We start from the raw sequence: 16,606 nt of genomic DNA, 5'->3' as shown, positions 1-16,606 counted from the left end.
TGCTGTATTACGGTACGTTACCAGAAAACTTTCATCCGTTTTTTTAAATACGATAAACAGCGGTGACCAAATAGAAAGACCAATAAAGATAAACGGTAAGAAATACAACTTTTGAAATATGCTGAGTTTGACGAAAAATGAACAACAAAGTTATAAATAACCGATATGTGTTTGATGATCCAACTTTAGACGCGTGGGAATGTGGGAAAAGATTATTTGAATTTAACCATAATGAGAACCTTTAACCTTCGTTAAAGTTAACTTCAAACGTGTTTCAAGCCTACTGAAGACACTTTATTCACAAAACAAAATGCTACACATTTTTAACATGTCGTCACCTGGCGTTGGTATTGTTTGGTTAAGACTTTGTCCGGTTGTGAGCTTTCCGCAAAGAATGAGAATAAGCAGCATAAGTAGCGGACACAGCTTCATCCTGGACAAAAGTTCCTTCATTGTCAGTATCCAGAGGAAATTATATGTTTACTGAATTCCCGTGATTAAAACAGTCATATACTTATACTCTGCTTAAAAGAATTGCCAATTCGAATTTCCGCATATATATGTATAGGAAAATCCACTGATTTCAAATACTTTTTCTATATTCCATATTTCTTCTGTTCATGTGCAGCTTATGTGTTTTCATAGAATATTGTGCAGTATGATATATATATGATACAATATATGATGAGTAGGCCTATATGATATTAAAATATTATTAGTAAAAAAATGATAATTATATCATAATTATAATTATAATATAACTAACACAATACGTTTCAGTAAAATACTGAATTGTTTGTCGCCTTAAAAGGCTGCTTAAACCTGGTGTTTATGGAGAAGATTATTTTGCTTAAATGGCCATAACATATATACAACAATAAAAACAACCAAAATTAAAATATCTACGATAAACTTAAGCAACAATCAAGCTAATTGTTTTTTTCACAACCTGTTTGCTAACTATTAAAATTTTTAATACTTTTCTTTGAAAGGTACTTATAGTCATATGTATTTAAACGATATACACAGACCATATACACTTAAATAACTCTTGCAACCATCCTTTCGAAGCTTCACATTTAACTTTCGCTTATTTCAAATGCGCTAAGTTTGCAGATATTGATTCTAAAATTGTCACTATTGAAAACTAGGAGTGTCTTTTCATGTAACTTCATTGTGATCAAGAAGAAGTAAAACAAATATTGCCACTGGCAATTGGCAATCCAGTTACTTCCGCAATTCTTGTCGGTGTTAGTCACAGGCAAACGTTTACAACTTGCAATCGCAATTCTTTTATATCACATGGTAACTGGGTATGCCGTTAAAACCTTGTAGACATCTATAATTAAGTTCAGAAGATGTTCACAACCAATGTTAACAAGTTGGATTATTTGTAAGTATAGGTGCTTTAAATCCCACAAGTCAAGAAGTGACCCATATATGGTAATAAATTTCCTTCTAAGAGATATGTATCCTACAGTAGCTCGCGTGGGTCGGACACTAACGTCACTAAGGTCACGTTGAGCTATGTTGCAACCGGTGACACACCCATAAATTAATTATTTTTGTTGAAAATAAGAAACGGGCAAGTATGCGCTAACTTCGTAAGTCTAATATTAGTAAGAGTATGCCCACGCCTTTGTAGATACCTAATTTACAACGTGGACTTTATTTCTTCAAGACTTTATAGTCTATGAACTGACATTGTAAACTGAATCTTTCATTCATAACGCTGACATTGTTAAGACTTGGCAACGCACACAACTGCCTACAAAACACTTTATAAGGATGTCCTTGTCATGTAAAAGTAACAGCAGTATATATACCCGTTGAGTGCAACTGGCTTCCGAAGTAAGGTCTTCTGTTACACTGAGCCGCATCTACTGCATGTTCTGATAAATAATTTTGTGTAGCCTATACCAAGTTTTTTGTCGGTCATAATAACTTCAGTTTCCGTTTATCAATTCACTTTGGGCCTGAAGATAAGATGTTAAAAAATAAATAACGACTAAATAATAATTCAACGATTAATAATCGCGATTTTTACTCATTTACACATTTTTTGCACAATTTTACACTTAAAGATCGTGTTGCTGATGAAAACTAACATATTATTTTGTTAGCCCTACTTTCAAAACACCACAAACGGAAAAATGTAGGAAAATGCCTTCTGACATTCTGATTAATTTTACACAGGTGCATAATAGAATAAAATACATCGATGCTAAAAGTGTCGAAATTGGTAATCAATGTTGGTAATCAGCTAGAACCTATAAATACGACTACAGTAATGCATGCAGCAAGTCTTATATTTCATGCTACCTGGTAAGCCAAATCTGCATGAATTACTTCATATAAGTTAGTTGTAATTTGAGTATATTGTAATAAGCTATAACGAACAAAGGCAATAAATTTATAATTCTTATATAGAGATAATTATAATTAGTAAGAAGGATACATTTATTGCGTAATGACTGCCCAAAATTTAATTTAAGTTGCAATTGGTTATAAAGTTTTAGAACATTAACATTCACGATGTTAGCGAAATCTGTTTAGGGTTTAATCGTCAGAAATCAATCTTTGCAAATAAACTTTTGCCATCACAAATTTCCATTCGAGGTAAAGTAATTAATTTTAATAGTTATATTCAATTAAAATAAGCATATTTGCTAGAAAAAAGTTTGCGTACAGTCATGTGAGTTTGTTTTTACCCTAATATTTTCCACAAAAGTTTGTTTAATGGAGTCAGCGTATGTGTACGACGCTAAGGATACTTGGGCGCTTGTGGCTTGGGCATGTAATAGGCTAATAGCGTAAGTTCAGCAGAAGTAAAAGTATTTATTTTGCCCAAAGCTAATGTTTTAAACTACGCTTGATTAATCAAGTTATGAAAATTACCCGAATACCAGTACGCAAATGAAAGTTAAAGTACATAGAAACAGACAACACAATTCTAACAGTTTATAACTGAACTTTGAAAAATAAGTTGCATCGTGTGTGAACATTTGGCCTCAATTAGGCAAAGAGACATATTAAAAATTGTGATAAATACTATATGCAGTATAATGTGGCTTGAAACAACTTGCCTTATTGTGTCTACTTCTTTGGTACAATGGCCATTTTATCTATAGGTTTTGCTGGATTGATTAGCTTTTATAGTTAAAATTACTTTGATGAAAGAAATGTTTGGCGATGACCTCTGGCAGAAGGCTATTTGATCTTGATGTTATGTTGATGTTATGAGCTGATCGACCGGTTTGCATGCAGACGTGCGCTAAAAGTTGAAGTTTGACCATAACCTTCACTTTTCCTTTTAGTATATTAAATTCATTTTAATTATGCTAATTACCACTGTCATGTATTTACAATTAGGCCTATGACAAAAATGCAACATACATTGGGGCAATTGTGACAAATATACAAACGCCTGTAAAAATATAATTAGTTTAGTTGATGTTTCACCTTTCACTTCACTTATCGGCAAACATTGCGAATGAACTCTTTCGTGTTTGTTTGTTTGTTAAAAAAAGAAATCGATTATGGGCCTACATGCATAGCTTGTCAACCGCTCTTTTTAAAAGAACGTCGCACAGGCTCCTCGCAGAGAAAGAGCGAGCTCTTTTTTCCGCTTCGGTTCTTTTTAGAAAATCAAAGTTATACGCGTCATTATCACCATCATCACGTCAGGTGGTTACTTGTTAATTGCCTTGAGTTAGTCTCAAAGCAGTCTTCCTTTTCTCACAGCATAGAATCTCGAAGCAGTAAAAAAAATTTAGATTTTCGATTTAACCTAATTTTTATGAAAATTCTCTTTATTTTTTACTTTCATAGTACTGTTTGTGCAAAAAAAAAGAGCGACGGGCGGATAAACCTATAAAATAGGAGCGCGCAAACGTTCCCAACTTGAAAAAAGAACGTCACTCACCCTCCCAAAAAAGGAGCACGCTCGTGCCCATATTTCTAGGTTTCTATCAGCAAATTAAGTTTCTATTGCAGTATGTTAGTTATATAATTTCATTACATCTATTGTGGTTTCGAAGTGAGTAATTAAAAATCATATCAAAATCCAAGGAAAAACGTTGATGTTGTAGCAAGCACACCTTTTGCTCTGTTGTCCAGTTAGTCCATTTTTCGCCATATAAATGCTGTCGCAGCTATAGCCTATACTGTCGTGTACACAAATAATGAGACGATGTCCCTTTTGCGAGACACATTTTGCTGGCTTTAAGATTAATTTTGTTTATTTGTGTAGTAAATGACCTATAAATAATTTGTCAAAGATAACTTCATAACAGAAGAAAACCAACGCAACTCGCTATAAGTTTCACGTCATGCGTACAGACATTACACAGAATGCATTAAACATCGCTTTTATCGATACATATTTTGCTGGTCATAAGACAACAAAACAATACTGGAGTTGTAGTCAGCCTTTACTTCGACATTCTGCTTATGCTCAACCTTGTTAATAGAGCGAAGTATTTATTATATTTGCCACCATCAAAGAAATTGAAATAATTGAATGTGAAGTTTACCGCATTCTCGGAAATTTTAGGCACAAAGTTTTTAGCTGTACAAGCACACTTTCTTATATGGTTATTAAATCATGAGAAAACTTATCTATATCGACTTTCAGCTTAAAAAGGATTTACCTTTGTAGTTAATTTTACATTATTTTGTTTCCTATTTTACCTCATGGTTTTAGTTAATTGGTCTCTGGTCCAACACAGCTGCGGTAATGCTTCCAGTTTGTTAAAATATTAATATAAGTTTTATCTTCAGGGCCGGCATTCTCAGTTCTTGAAAACGCCGTAAACAATTCCAAAATTTTTTAAAAAAATTAAAAAACACTACAGTTGCAAGTTGCTAGAAATCAGTTGTTTATGATATTATATTTAAAAGCCTTTTGGTATTGTTACAAGGTTCGATTCTGGTTTAAGTTCGTTCTTGCCTTCGGTAAACGTTCCCGCCGACCCGTTTTAACTTAAAACGGCCTTTTAAGGTGGCAGTTGGTGCTTGACTCATCTTGGATAGATACATACAGGCTGTACTCGACGTCACGGTTGACAATCATCGAGTTAAATGCGTATTTGGTGCGTGAAGTTGTAGAATTCCTATAACTAAATTCTGTTGTTTTTTTTTAGTTTTGTGTGGTGCATGTTGTATAGTGCGCCTTATATTTAATTGAAGAATTCTAAGTTTATTTGTGCTAGCTGGAACAACGGTTTCAGCGATGAAACTTCACCAATACACGCAGGGAGAGAAAAAGAAAAAGGATCTTTGCGTTATACAACTGCGAAACACCACTAACAAGTAAACGCTGAAATAGAATTTTAGAAAATAGCTAATTTAGGCGGGTTACTTGTAGGCATGTTAGCGAGAGGCCTACGCTGAAAGTACGCTATGGCAGATTTAAAATGTGCTAAAATTTGCGAGGGCCCTTGCAATTGAAGTCATGTTAATTTTGCATATGTGTTCTACTGAAAGCTTTTAAATCTGATAGCAAATCATAATCAACCTGATGACATAATAATAACAAAAAAGTAGTTAAAAAGAGTTTCCATGGCACACAGCAAGGCATGTTCATGGGTGCAATACCTTATGGTTACCCCTTTGCTCATATAGTTTTCGATTTATTGCCCCAGAACCCTCACGAGAATTATCAAGTAGGGATGATATAATGCATTAGAAATATATGGTTTACTAGTAGTAGCGAAGCCACCTTCTTCTTGAGCGAAAACACATCATGCAGAAACTCCGACATAGGTAGGCAACATAGCACTGTTGAAAAACTTGTTTACTCGAGCAAACTTAGTGAAGCGTTGTATCGGTATAGGATAACAATGCGTGACTTAAGTCCAATAATGGCACAATTGTTTAAGGGTAAATTTCCTAGGCTTGGTTGTCATGCTTTGAACGACCAGAAGAGGCCAAAAAGAAAGCCTTTAGGGACGGTCCCGTAAGCGAAACTTAAATCTCGTCTTGGTCAATTAATCACGAATTGTGTGCTTTCGTTTATATTGCCTACAAGAACCTTTGCAAACAACGCTCATGAGCAAAGCTAACGGTAAGGTCAACAAATGCTGGGAACGTATGCTTCATTCAGACATACACTACATTACATTTGTATCAGACTTATAAGCCAGCCTGCTGCGTCATATGAGAAATAGTGGCTAGGTACAAATGGAAAGAAAACGTAAGCGAAGAGAGAGGATTTCTTTATCGCCATCCAAGGTCAAATTCACTCAAGATTCGGTAGCGTTATGCTTTAAAAAGGGCAGGCCGCTAAACGAAGTTTGCGAAGAAATAGCCAGAGGAGTTTTGTCAGCAGATGACTTTCCTAACGTAAGAGTCCTCGTTCGAGATGGCAATTATTACGGGTAAGGTTTTGCCCCATACTACTCTATACAGAGTTAATACAATTAATTCCGTTTGATTAATATATAACGAGCAAAATTTAAGCGTTTTAAAGTAGGAATAGGCCTGCACGTTCACCGTATCTGTAGCAAACTATTTCTTCTATGACGTAATTAAAGCATGATCTTTCTTCTAGTCACAGTTATGGAATATTGTTCTTTGTTTACCAGAACGCGGACTTTGGACGCATTGTATTTGTTTAGTACGACAAGTCACGTTCTACAGAGCCCATTAACTTGTCCAAATTAAGTGAAATGTTTTCCACAAAAAATGATACCTATAGCCTACTTAAGTTTGCTGGTCATCTGTATTTTTACAGGGTTGACAACCGTCGTCTTTATATCTTCCGAGTGCTCTGTAAGCTTGGCATATTAAGGGCAATTACAGTGTGCAAGTTCGATGAATTCGACAGAGAAATCACAACTGACAACGACGGCTGTCATGTCCGAATTCGGAATCAGAAAGATAATAACGGAAAATGGATTCGTGCCGTGTCATATTCTCACTGCTCTTGTGAGGACCAGCTCACCAAGTCACAAGTCCCAGGTTATTTTAGTTAACTAAGTGGCATTTCCATTTTTCACATGATCCAGCGCTGTACGGTGTCATGATCGGTTGCTGTTTATTGTAAATGTTAGGCTGTAGGCTGATAGGTCAGCCAATATGTGAATTCTCAAAAGAATTTTCATAAGCCAAATATATCGTCTTTAAATAATAAGTTTGTTAAGCATAGCCCATCTCATATAATACCTATTAATGTATTTTGTAATCTATATAGTCTGTAAGTATGTAGGCCTATGCTATTATATCTATAGTAGGCCTATGTCTGCATAAATATGTAGCAAATAACTTGCGTACCGTATATGGGTATTTAATTTCTTGGATGTGTGTTTTTCTACACATAGAATGGTGGGATCAAAACATGAAATGTCATCGAAGTCTTTCCAAAATCCCGATTGACGCCAAGTTCATCACCAATGAGCGTTTAAACTCTTTCAGAAATAAGAATCATATTTCGGAAGATACTTTTCAAGGTTTATCTAAAGCAACAGTCGCATGCAGTACAAGCAAAATGGTAAGTGTATTAAGCTCTCGTTGCGTTCAAGTTTTCAAAGCTAAGAGCCTGAATGTTGTGAGTTGCAACTTTTGAAATTTTCTTTAAGGATCAGCAAACGAGTCAGGATCCTAAGGTCATGCAGAAATCTGAAAGCAATAAGAAGATTCAAAATCAAAGAAGCTTGATTTATCGGCAACAAGAAAACCATACAGAAGTGCAACTTGGGCGTCGTAGAAATGAAACGTCTCCTGCAACCCCCAACCAGATAAATCAACCAATGGGTCCACAATTAGACCAAGCATTGGTCCATCGCAACAAAGATAGCATCACCGACGCATCTAGACGCCAAATAGAACAATCAGGACCTCCAAAAACTTCCATTGACACCATCTTCTCACTTTCCCAGTCAATTTACGACATCCAAACTCGACAACCGAAAGGATACGTCAATGCTGTAGCTCTAAGTTTGGAATCGTCTGATAACGAATCCGATGTGGATGTACATTCAGCAACCTATAACTGGAAGATAGATCAGCAAATAAATCAACAGCTTGAGCAATTCCAAGGAGTACCCAGGCGCCACGAAGCTGGAATCGCGGAAATATCTCGACGCCAGCAAAAACAGGCGGAATTACCCAAGATCTCCAATGACGCCATCTACTCACTTCCAAAGTCTATGCATGGCAATCAACATCGTCAGATAATTACGAAATCGTCCAATAACGAGTCTGACATAGAGAATTACATATCGCCACAATCAACAAGAAAGCAGTTGCGTTCTTTCAATGAGGGATCTGTTGCTGATAGTTCACCCACAACCTTTTTGGGTGAAACGCATGAAGCAAACTTCTTACCTCATAACTTGATCAAACCCGATTTGGACAACATTCAAGTAGAAGCAGGAAACAAGATCAGTCGCACCAGACATGGAAGCCGTAGTTATGCGTTGAGAAGAAATTTTTCGTCAGCGGACCAGTTCAATAACAAGCCAAGCCAGCAAAACACATCTGTTTCAAGCGAATTGCCCTTTGCTGCTCAGCGTCGCCACCTACCAACAGCAACAGTGATGCAAGCTAATAATTATCACATCTCAAGCGGCCCAGCTGTCCCTGGGAACAGTCAAGTTTCCAATGTGCCTACAGCCATTGATACCATGAGCAAAAAGAAAACCTTCAGTGGGTGCCTACGTTGGATAACTCGCAAATTTTGCTGCTGCGGAGTCGACCGGGATAGCACAGAACGAGTTCAGTAGATCTACTAGGAATGGCATATTCATTTAACAACCAGTTTGCAAGACGGTAACATATGAATGAACATAACCTATAGTGTGATACTTTTGTGCGATTACTTTTTTCCAGTGCATGAGTGTAATATCTACGCAACTGCAATAGCTCCAGCTTGATAATATTATTTAAACTGAATGAATCAGTTAGGCATACACTGCTTCAACATTTCCTAAGCGATTTGTTTAATGAACACTGTAAAATCCTGTTTCCTTGCAGCCTACTTCAATTTAAGGGCGCTTTTTTCTTATTCTGACGTAATTAAGCGCTTTCTAACGTATGATAACACTATGGGATTGCGTGGTGTGGTAATGGTTTTGGGATGGCCTAAGCCAAACCCAGTCTTTCAGTTTTATTGTCTGACTCCTATGATTGTCTTTGACTCCGTTGCGTTTGCTCTCTCTATTCTGCTTCTTAAATCAACACCAACTTCATAAAGTTTAGTTGTTATATTGTCCGAATAAGTTGTATCGAATTAGCAATATTTACACCATGATCCCACTTTCATAATAATTCAGTAATAACTTCAATTCAGCAGAACAAGGGAAATAACTCAGAGAAGAGAGAATTTCCAAGAGAGGGATTTAAATCCAACACTTGTTTTATATACTAAAATATTGACCAATGAGCGAGTGCCAAATTAACTGCTATCACACGTGTACATGTGTCCATGTTATTCTAAGCTTTTCATCACAAAGAATTCAAATCGATTTTACACCAGTACAGAAAAACCACTTGACACACTTACTATATCACATATTGGTTTAAAACTACGCTTGTGATTAAAGATACTAGAACAATACCTGCTACCATAAACCACGTGTCGCATATTACACCACGAAAACAAGGTACTTGAAACACTTCAATCTATGTCAGCACGCTACAAGCTTTGCACATTATTACATTATCTAGACTGGAGAAAAATCAAACTTTATGCAATGCCAATATATATAATTATTGCAATTATGAAATTGTCCGAACGCCACAATTAACTCCCCCAACCCAAAAAGCTTCGAGGTAGGGATACTGGCGTTGGCAGGTTGCAAGATTGTTGTTGGCAGCTTGCAATGTGAATGCAGAATTTGTTTTCCCTCCAGTCATATTTGTGCAGTCATCACAGGTCACACGAATTGATACATGCAATAGAAAAAATAGCAGTAAACATTCTTCACTAATACTATGTTATATAGAAGGGTTTTTTAATATTTTGATATATTTTTTTTTTATGTTTTTATTTTTTTTTTATATATATAGCTTTTACCACAAACCAAAGTAACATAAAAGAATCGTAATTGTAATTTCACACAAAACCTAATACCACACTACATATAAGTAGACACCTACATATAAAAAATAACACACAAACACAAGGTATGAATCAGCTATGTGAACCAGAGGAAACGCAAATGAACAGGTAATACGTTCGCGCTGTACCTACGTCATAACCGTATAGGACAACGCCGCGACAAGGCCTAATGCTGACGTAAATTGGGGTATAGCGGTTCATTGGGGTTTTCATCGGTATGCCGGACCTCTTGCGTTACAACTAAGTCCTCTCTGTTTTCTGGAGCATCGTCGGGAGGGACGTTTTCTTCCATGGCTGGCTGACGGATGCGACGGACACGAGAGATGAGAGATCGTGCCAAATCGACTACATGTCCTCTGTAAAACTTAATTGCCCAAATAGTTAAGACAAAGCCCCAAAACATTGCCATGAATAGTAAAATAACCAATATCCCGCCTAAAACAGGATTTGTGATAGAAGATAAAACACTCAAAAATACATTGGAGAAGGTATTCTCGATTGTGTGTCTGACGCTAGAGAAATCGTAATCCCTAGTTTGATCAGTATTGGCATCTAGAAAATGGTAAAATTTATCATGTGCGAGCTTGAAATGGCTCATCGACACTAACATATTTTGGATGTCTTCAAATCCTTGGTCTTCTTCTGAAGGATAATCATCGATAAAGGTTTCAAAATCAATGTCTGGTTCTGTAAAGTTCACTGGTACGAAAGACGGCCGTAAAGCTTGCACATCCGAGTCTATTTGACTCAGAGAGTAATTCTCAAATTGATAGAATTGGTTACCAATGTTAAATGAGAATATGCGACCAGGAACATAGGATTCTACATATCGAACTCCTCTATAAAGATTTCCGTCTCGGTAGATTTGACCGAGCGATTTGGTACCATTATTATAGAAGAATTCAACTAAGGGCCTAGCAGAAAACTGACCCTTATATACCAGACTTCGTAATACGGTTCCCGATACTGGGTAACATTGAATTTCTGTTATAAGATCACCTATGGTGACGGCTGCTTTTTTCTGTCCGCTAATTGCGGTTAAAGTTTCCCCGGGGTATTGACGTGCGACCAGCGCATAAAGAGATGAGACGAGTGTTTCAACTTGACACTCTAGGTAATGTATATCGTCCACTAGATTAGACACATGGTCAGCCATATTGTCATTGCTTTCCGTCATGAATCTTGCAAGGGCACCGGCTTCCGAACTGGACGAGCGGCTATGTACGTCGTTGGATTGCTGTTTGATTGTCGCGGGTTTGTAAAAGTCTAAAGCTGCAAGCTCCGAACAATTTTGCGGAACCAGAATCAATCCTGTAGGCGTGCAAATGGCGTTTTGGCTGTAGCATTGAAATGTCTTTTCAGCACACTTTGCACGATGATGCACACTAATCCCAAGAGCTTTGATTTGCACTCGGTATAAATGTTCTTTGTGGTAATGTAGTAACAGTTTATGGACTCCCTGAAGAACAGTCTGAGGACATTGAAACGATTGTTTGAATTTCCATATAAATGTTCTGGCTCCCACAATACAGGAACCCGAAGACACTTGGCACTTCGATAAAGTGGCAATACTCGACATCAGTTTCTGCGTTACCGGATCATACTTTAAAATCGATTTGTTCAGGATGCCATTGATTGTTCGTGTAGTGGTAGTAGAGGGCCAGCTGTAACTGCGTTTGACTTTGTTTCTGGTCGCCCATGTGAATTCGTTTTGCTGCTTCAACTCTCCAACATTTGGTGCTTGAAAAGTTCTTCTCCAAAGATCGCAAGCATCCGGGTTAGGTGCAGGTCCTGCGACTGTACTATCATCGTGACTTTTGGATCCAAAGAAATAATGGGTTGCTATTGAGGTAGTTATAAACGTACGGCATACAAAAACCTCGATGTCGATTAGGCGGTGACTAGGATCATAAATTTTGGCTGTGCATTGGTGAATTGCAGTATGTTTCTTATGCAAACATGGTTCCGGCGGAGGTATAAAATATTCTCCCTTTTTGTAATGTGGTTGACACAGGTTAAAGGTTTGTAGGCCAATTGTCGGTTGGGAGACCACAACTATGCAAATCAAGTACAAGGCAAGTGGCACGTACATGCTTAGTCTTGAAAACGCTTCGGCAAATGAATTTGACGTCCTCGGCTTGTGGTGCGTAAAGGTGGAATGTCGGTTAAGGCGTCCCGATATATGTCGTCGACTGCAATGTCTTCCGCAGTGTCTACCGGAGAGGTCGGAAGTCCACTCAACTCAACGTTAGAATCTGCAGCGATAGAGATATCATTAGTATCACGAACCACTTCATCAACTATATCCGTCTCTTTCATTGGCGGAATGCTTATATCTACAGAATCAAAAACAGGCAAATGATTAGTATCACGAACCACTTCATCAACTATATCCGTCTCTTTCATTGGCGGAATGCTTATATCTACAGAATCAAAAACAGGCAAATGAGCTACTTTAAGACGGTCTACTGACACATTAGGATGCTGTCGTACAATAGCTAAGGTGAAATACTTGTCATATTTGGCCAAAACTTTATAAGGTCCTGCATACGGAGGAGATAAGCTAGGCCTAGAAGCGTCAACGCGAACGAACACATGCGTACAGTCCGCAAGACTTTTGTCTATGTACACTGGCGGAGTATCGTGATGTACTGGCGGTGTGCACCGCAAGGTAGCCATAAAGTCCGTTAAATGTTGCACATATTGAGAAGGTGAAGGCGTGTCATCGTCCAGGGCTTCGAAAAACTGCCCGGGAACTCGTAAGGTAGAGCCATACACAAGCTCAGCTGGGGAACAATTTACATGCTCCTTCAGCGATGTCCGTAAACCTAGAAGAACTAGTCCCAAGTTGGCCGTCCAATTCTGCGGAAATTCACACGCTCTCAAGGCACCTTTCAACGTTCGGTGGGTGCGTTCCAAAAATCCAAGACAGGAAGGCCGGAATGACAGGGAATGAACAAGCTTGACTCCAAGGGTCCTGCATACGCCTGTGAAAAGTTTGCTCATAAACACCTGACCACGATCGGTGTGAAGTTGCTCAGGTACTCCGTAGCGTCCAACAATGTGCAGCAGGAAATTTCTGGCAATGGTTGCTGCAGTGGCGTCTGGTATAGGAATCGCTTCAACCCATTTCGTGAACCTGTCAGCAAATGTTAAAATGTAACGACAATTGTCACTTTCCACCAATGGTCCAACAATATCTGCCAAAATAAACCGAAATCGTTCTGTGGGTTCACTGTGCGGCTGTAAAGGTGTTTTGTTATGTCTGCTAACTTTACTTTGTTGACATGGCAAACATGTGCGACAAAAATTTTTGACATCCGTTTTCATACCACTCCATACAAAGCGTTCGCCAATCTGTTTGAGTGTGCTCTTGTATCCACTGTGTGAGAGCGAGTGAATGTTGTGAAAAATGACGTCACGATACGTGGTCGGCACGATCGGTCGAAATCTCTTCTGTGAAATGTCACCCAGAATCGAGAGGTCCGAATCCGGGAGTTTACGGCGTTCCAATTTCAGGCCAGTTTGGTCGGTCAGCAGTGCTGTTACAGATGCGTCAGCCATTTGATCTTGAGCGAATTGTTCATAGTCGATAGTATAGTCCTGTAACTGAAAAGTATTGATTTCTATACGGGACAAACTGTCCGCTATAACATTACTAAGTCCACTTTGGTAAATGAGCTTGTCGGTAAACTGAGATAAGTAACTGAACTGACGGGTTTGTCTCGGGGACATTGATGTGCCGGCTTTTTGGAAAGCCTGTGTTATGGGGCGATGATCGGTCACCAGGGTAAGTGACCTGCCAATCAGAATATCTGCAAAGTGCCGGGTGGCCAAAAACAAAGCAGTTAGTTCTCTATCAAAGGTGCTATAGTTTCTTTGTGCTGAGTTGAGCGCTTTTGAAAAGAATGCCAAAGGCTGCCATTTATTGTCAATGCATTGAGCTAACACAGCACCAACTGCTTTTCCCGAAGCATCGCATGACAAAACATAATTTGCATTGATTTTTGGAAAACAGAGCTCCGTCGCTGAAGCTAAACGTTCTTTACAGTCCTGAAAAGCTTGCTGAGCTTCTTCAGACCATGCCAATTTCTGACTGGGCCGTTTGACTTTACACAACATCGAATTAAGGGGAATGAGTAAGGCAGCACAATGCTTAATGAAGCGTCTATAAAATCCAAACATACCCAAAAATTGGCGAAGCTCCTTTACCGTGTCGGGCAATGGGTATTTCCGAATAACAGCTACGCGGTCTCGTAAGGGAAGAATCCCGTTTTTGCTCACCATATGACCCAGAAACTTAATTTCCTCCTGGAAGAAAATGGATTTCTCTCTGTTGATCACCAGTCCGAATCTGGAAAGTCGTTCAAATACAGTGCGTAAATGCTCCCTATGCTCTTCCGGCGATTTGGAGAAGATCAAAATATCATCAATGAAGGTTGCCACGTTGGAAACACCTTGAAAAACATGATTCATTAAGCGCTGACAAGTCTGTGACGCGTTTTTGATCCCGAATGGAAGCGAATTATAGGAATAATTCCCAAAAATCGTAGTAAAGGTAGTTTTAATGACATCTGCAGGGTTTACGGGGATTTGATGAAATGCCGCCTTTAAATCGCAAACCGAAAATATGGTACTACCATCGAGTTCATTGAGAAAATCTTGCAGATGAGGTAAGGGGTATGTGTCTCTCGGAATTTGAAGGTTCGCCTGACGAAAGTCTGTACAAAGACGATATGAACCGGTTTTCTTTTTGACGAGAACAATGGGTGATGCCCATTGGGATTCCTGTGAAACGGGTGTGATGATTCCAGCTTCCAGCAGCTTGTCCAGCTCCTTTCGTAGTACGCGAGCCAGTTCCGGTGACATGCGTCGGCAGCGGCTGAAAACAGGCGGTCCTGTTGTATTGATATAATGTTTAATGTTATGTTTAGGGTTTAATTTTAGCCGTAAGGGTGCAGTAATCTCTGGAAACTCCTCCAGGAGCGCCAAAGGTGGCTTAGAATCGCTGTTGTTCGCGTCCAGAACGGGTTGTGTCGCCGAAGGGTCCTTATCTTCTGAAGTGCTTCGGTCGCAACGTGACGTATTCGCCGCTGAAGCTTGAAGTGGTCCACATATGCCCACGTCATCGTCACTGATAATATGATCCAGAGCAGTGCTAGATATGCCAATTTTCTTCCTGATTCCTCCGCAATACTGGGCGGAAACCTGTTCATGAGAATATGGATGGAGTAAACGTCTGTGCTTAACATCTACCAAAAGACCGTAATGGCGTAAGAAGTCAGCTCCCAAAATTGGCTGGCGTAACTTATCACAAATATAAAACGACCATGGACAGCAGAAAGAAAAACCTAAATCCAACTTGAGCTTGGTTGTCGCAGAACAACGGATGCTGGAGTGTACAGTGGGGCCTTGCATCGTGATTGGATGTCGGGCTCCCGTGCCTTTAAAACTACTGGGTAAGACACTGACATCGCTACCGGAATCTACTAAAAATGAAAGGGCAGAATTACAATCATATACATAAAAGGTAGCTCTTTGACTTCTGTTCTCCTCCACCGAATTTAATAAGGGCCGGGAGGAGAACCTTGGCCGTTTTTTGCAAATCTGGCATGGTAGACACATGGTTCCTTGCATTTGTAAGCATTTCGGCCGAACATAGCATGATAATAGCATACAGGTGGTTGGTTATGCTGTTGCGCAACTGGTCTGTTGAAGTGACTACTTCCAGCCCTACGTCCGTCCTGGGCAGGACGAAAAGCTGGACGAAATGTTGCTTGGTGCGCAAACGGAACTCTCTGACGAAAATTTGTATGACCTGCATGGTCCTGCGTAGGTCGATATCTTTGTGGTGCACGATAAGACGGATTTGAACGGTACACGTTATCTGCTGCTGAACCTCTTGTATCGTTTTGTCTTTGATTTAGAGCAGTAGTAAGTTGAGTAATACGTTGTTCAAAATTGTCATTAATAAGCATTTGCGTAGCATCCGCCCGTGGAGGTTGATGAACCCTTGTTTTAGCGTCTAATTTGCCTTCTGTCGTTTCCGCAAACATGTGTGGGTTAGATACTTGCAAAATGTTATCTGCTCTATCCGCCAATTCACTCAAAGTCAATTGTGGTGAAGCCGCTAAAATTTTGCGAACATCCGCTGGAAGTCTATCGAGTAAAAGCTTTTTGAGAAGCGTTTCCACCATCGGATCAATTTGACCATGTTGATTAAGTGTATTTCGCATATCGCGCAGCAAATCACTAGGACGCCTAGTCGTGCTGTTTATGTCCGTATCAGACAATAACTTGTTCAAGCGCAAAGCTTCACTGGCCATAAACTGCTTGATTAACTCATGTTTCAGATGTTGATACGGTGCTTCGGCGTTTGGTTGCAAAATTACATGGTTGACACGATCTATATGCCCAGAATCCAAAGCCGAAATAACATGTAAGAATTTTGAACGTTCGGATATAATGTTATGTTCGACAAAGATGTTTTCAACCACAGACACCCAGGCAAAAATATTCTTAGGCCAAAGCTTAGGTATATTC

The 16,606-nt window shown here is 39.1% G+C and overlaps 2 protein-coding genes across 2 annotated transcripts; one reads left to right on the top strand and one right to left on the bottom strand.

The window, feature by feature from the left end:
- The first annotated feature begins 5,157 nt into the window (after window positions 1-5,157).
- LOC143471041 (uncharacterized) lies at window positions 5,158-9,346 on the top strand. The gene is made up of 4 exons (XM_076969368.1): window positions 5,158-6,380; window positions 6,737-6,963; window positions 7,323-7,492; window positions 7,581-9,346. The coding sequence occupies exons 1-4, from the start codon at window positions 6,184-6,186 to the stop codon at window positions 8,724-8,726; spliced, it is 1,740 nt and encodes a 579-aa protein (XP_076825483.1). The 5' UTR covers window positions 5,158-6,183; the 3' UTR covers window positions 8,727-9,346.
- On the bottom strand, window positions 9,347-12,528 carry LOC143471040 (uncharacterized). The gene has a single exon (XM_076969366.1). It carries the CDS (start codon window positions 12,153-12,155, stop codon window positions 10,230-10,232), a length of 1,926 nt encoding a protein of 641 aa, XP_076825481.1. The 5' UTR covers window positions 12,156-12,528; the 3' UTR covers window positions 9,347-10,229.
- Window positions 12,529-16,606: the final 4,078 nt, after the last annotated feature.

Source organism: Clavelina lepadiformis, chromosome 9, assembly GCF_947623445.1.
Source record: "Clavelina lepadiformis chromosome 9, kaClaLepa1.1, whole genome shotgun sequence".
Lineage (NCBI taxonomy): Eukaryota > Metazoa > Chordata > Ascidiacea > Aplousobranchia > Clavelinidae > Clavelina > Clavelina lepadiformis.
Note: the sequence above shows the minus strand (reverse complement) of the source record. Positions and strands in the feature narration are given on the sequence as shown.

Bases quoted from the DNA above. Each gene is read 5' to 3' on its own strand.
- LOC143471041 (XM_076969368.1), top strand. From the start codon at position 6,184: ATGGAAAGAAAACGTAAGCGAAGAGAGAGGATTTCTTTATCGCCATCC. The intron at 6,964-7,322 runs GTTATTTTAGTT...TTCTACACATAG, and splicing joins CACCAAGTCACAAGTCCCAG to AATGGTGGGATCAAAACATG. The intron at 7,493-7,580 runs GTAAGTGTATTA...ATTTTCTTTAAG, and splicing joins CATGCAGTACAAGCAAAATG to GATCAGCAAACGAGTCAGGA.
- LOC143471040 (XM_076969366.1), bottom strand. From the start codon at position 12,155: ATGTACGTGCCACTTGCCTTGTACTTGATTTGCATAGTTGTGGTCTCC.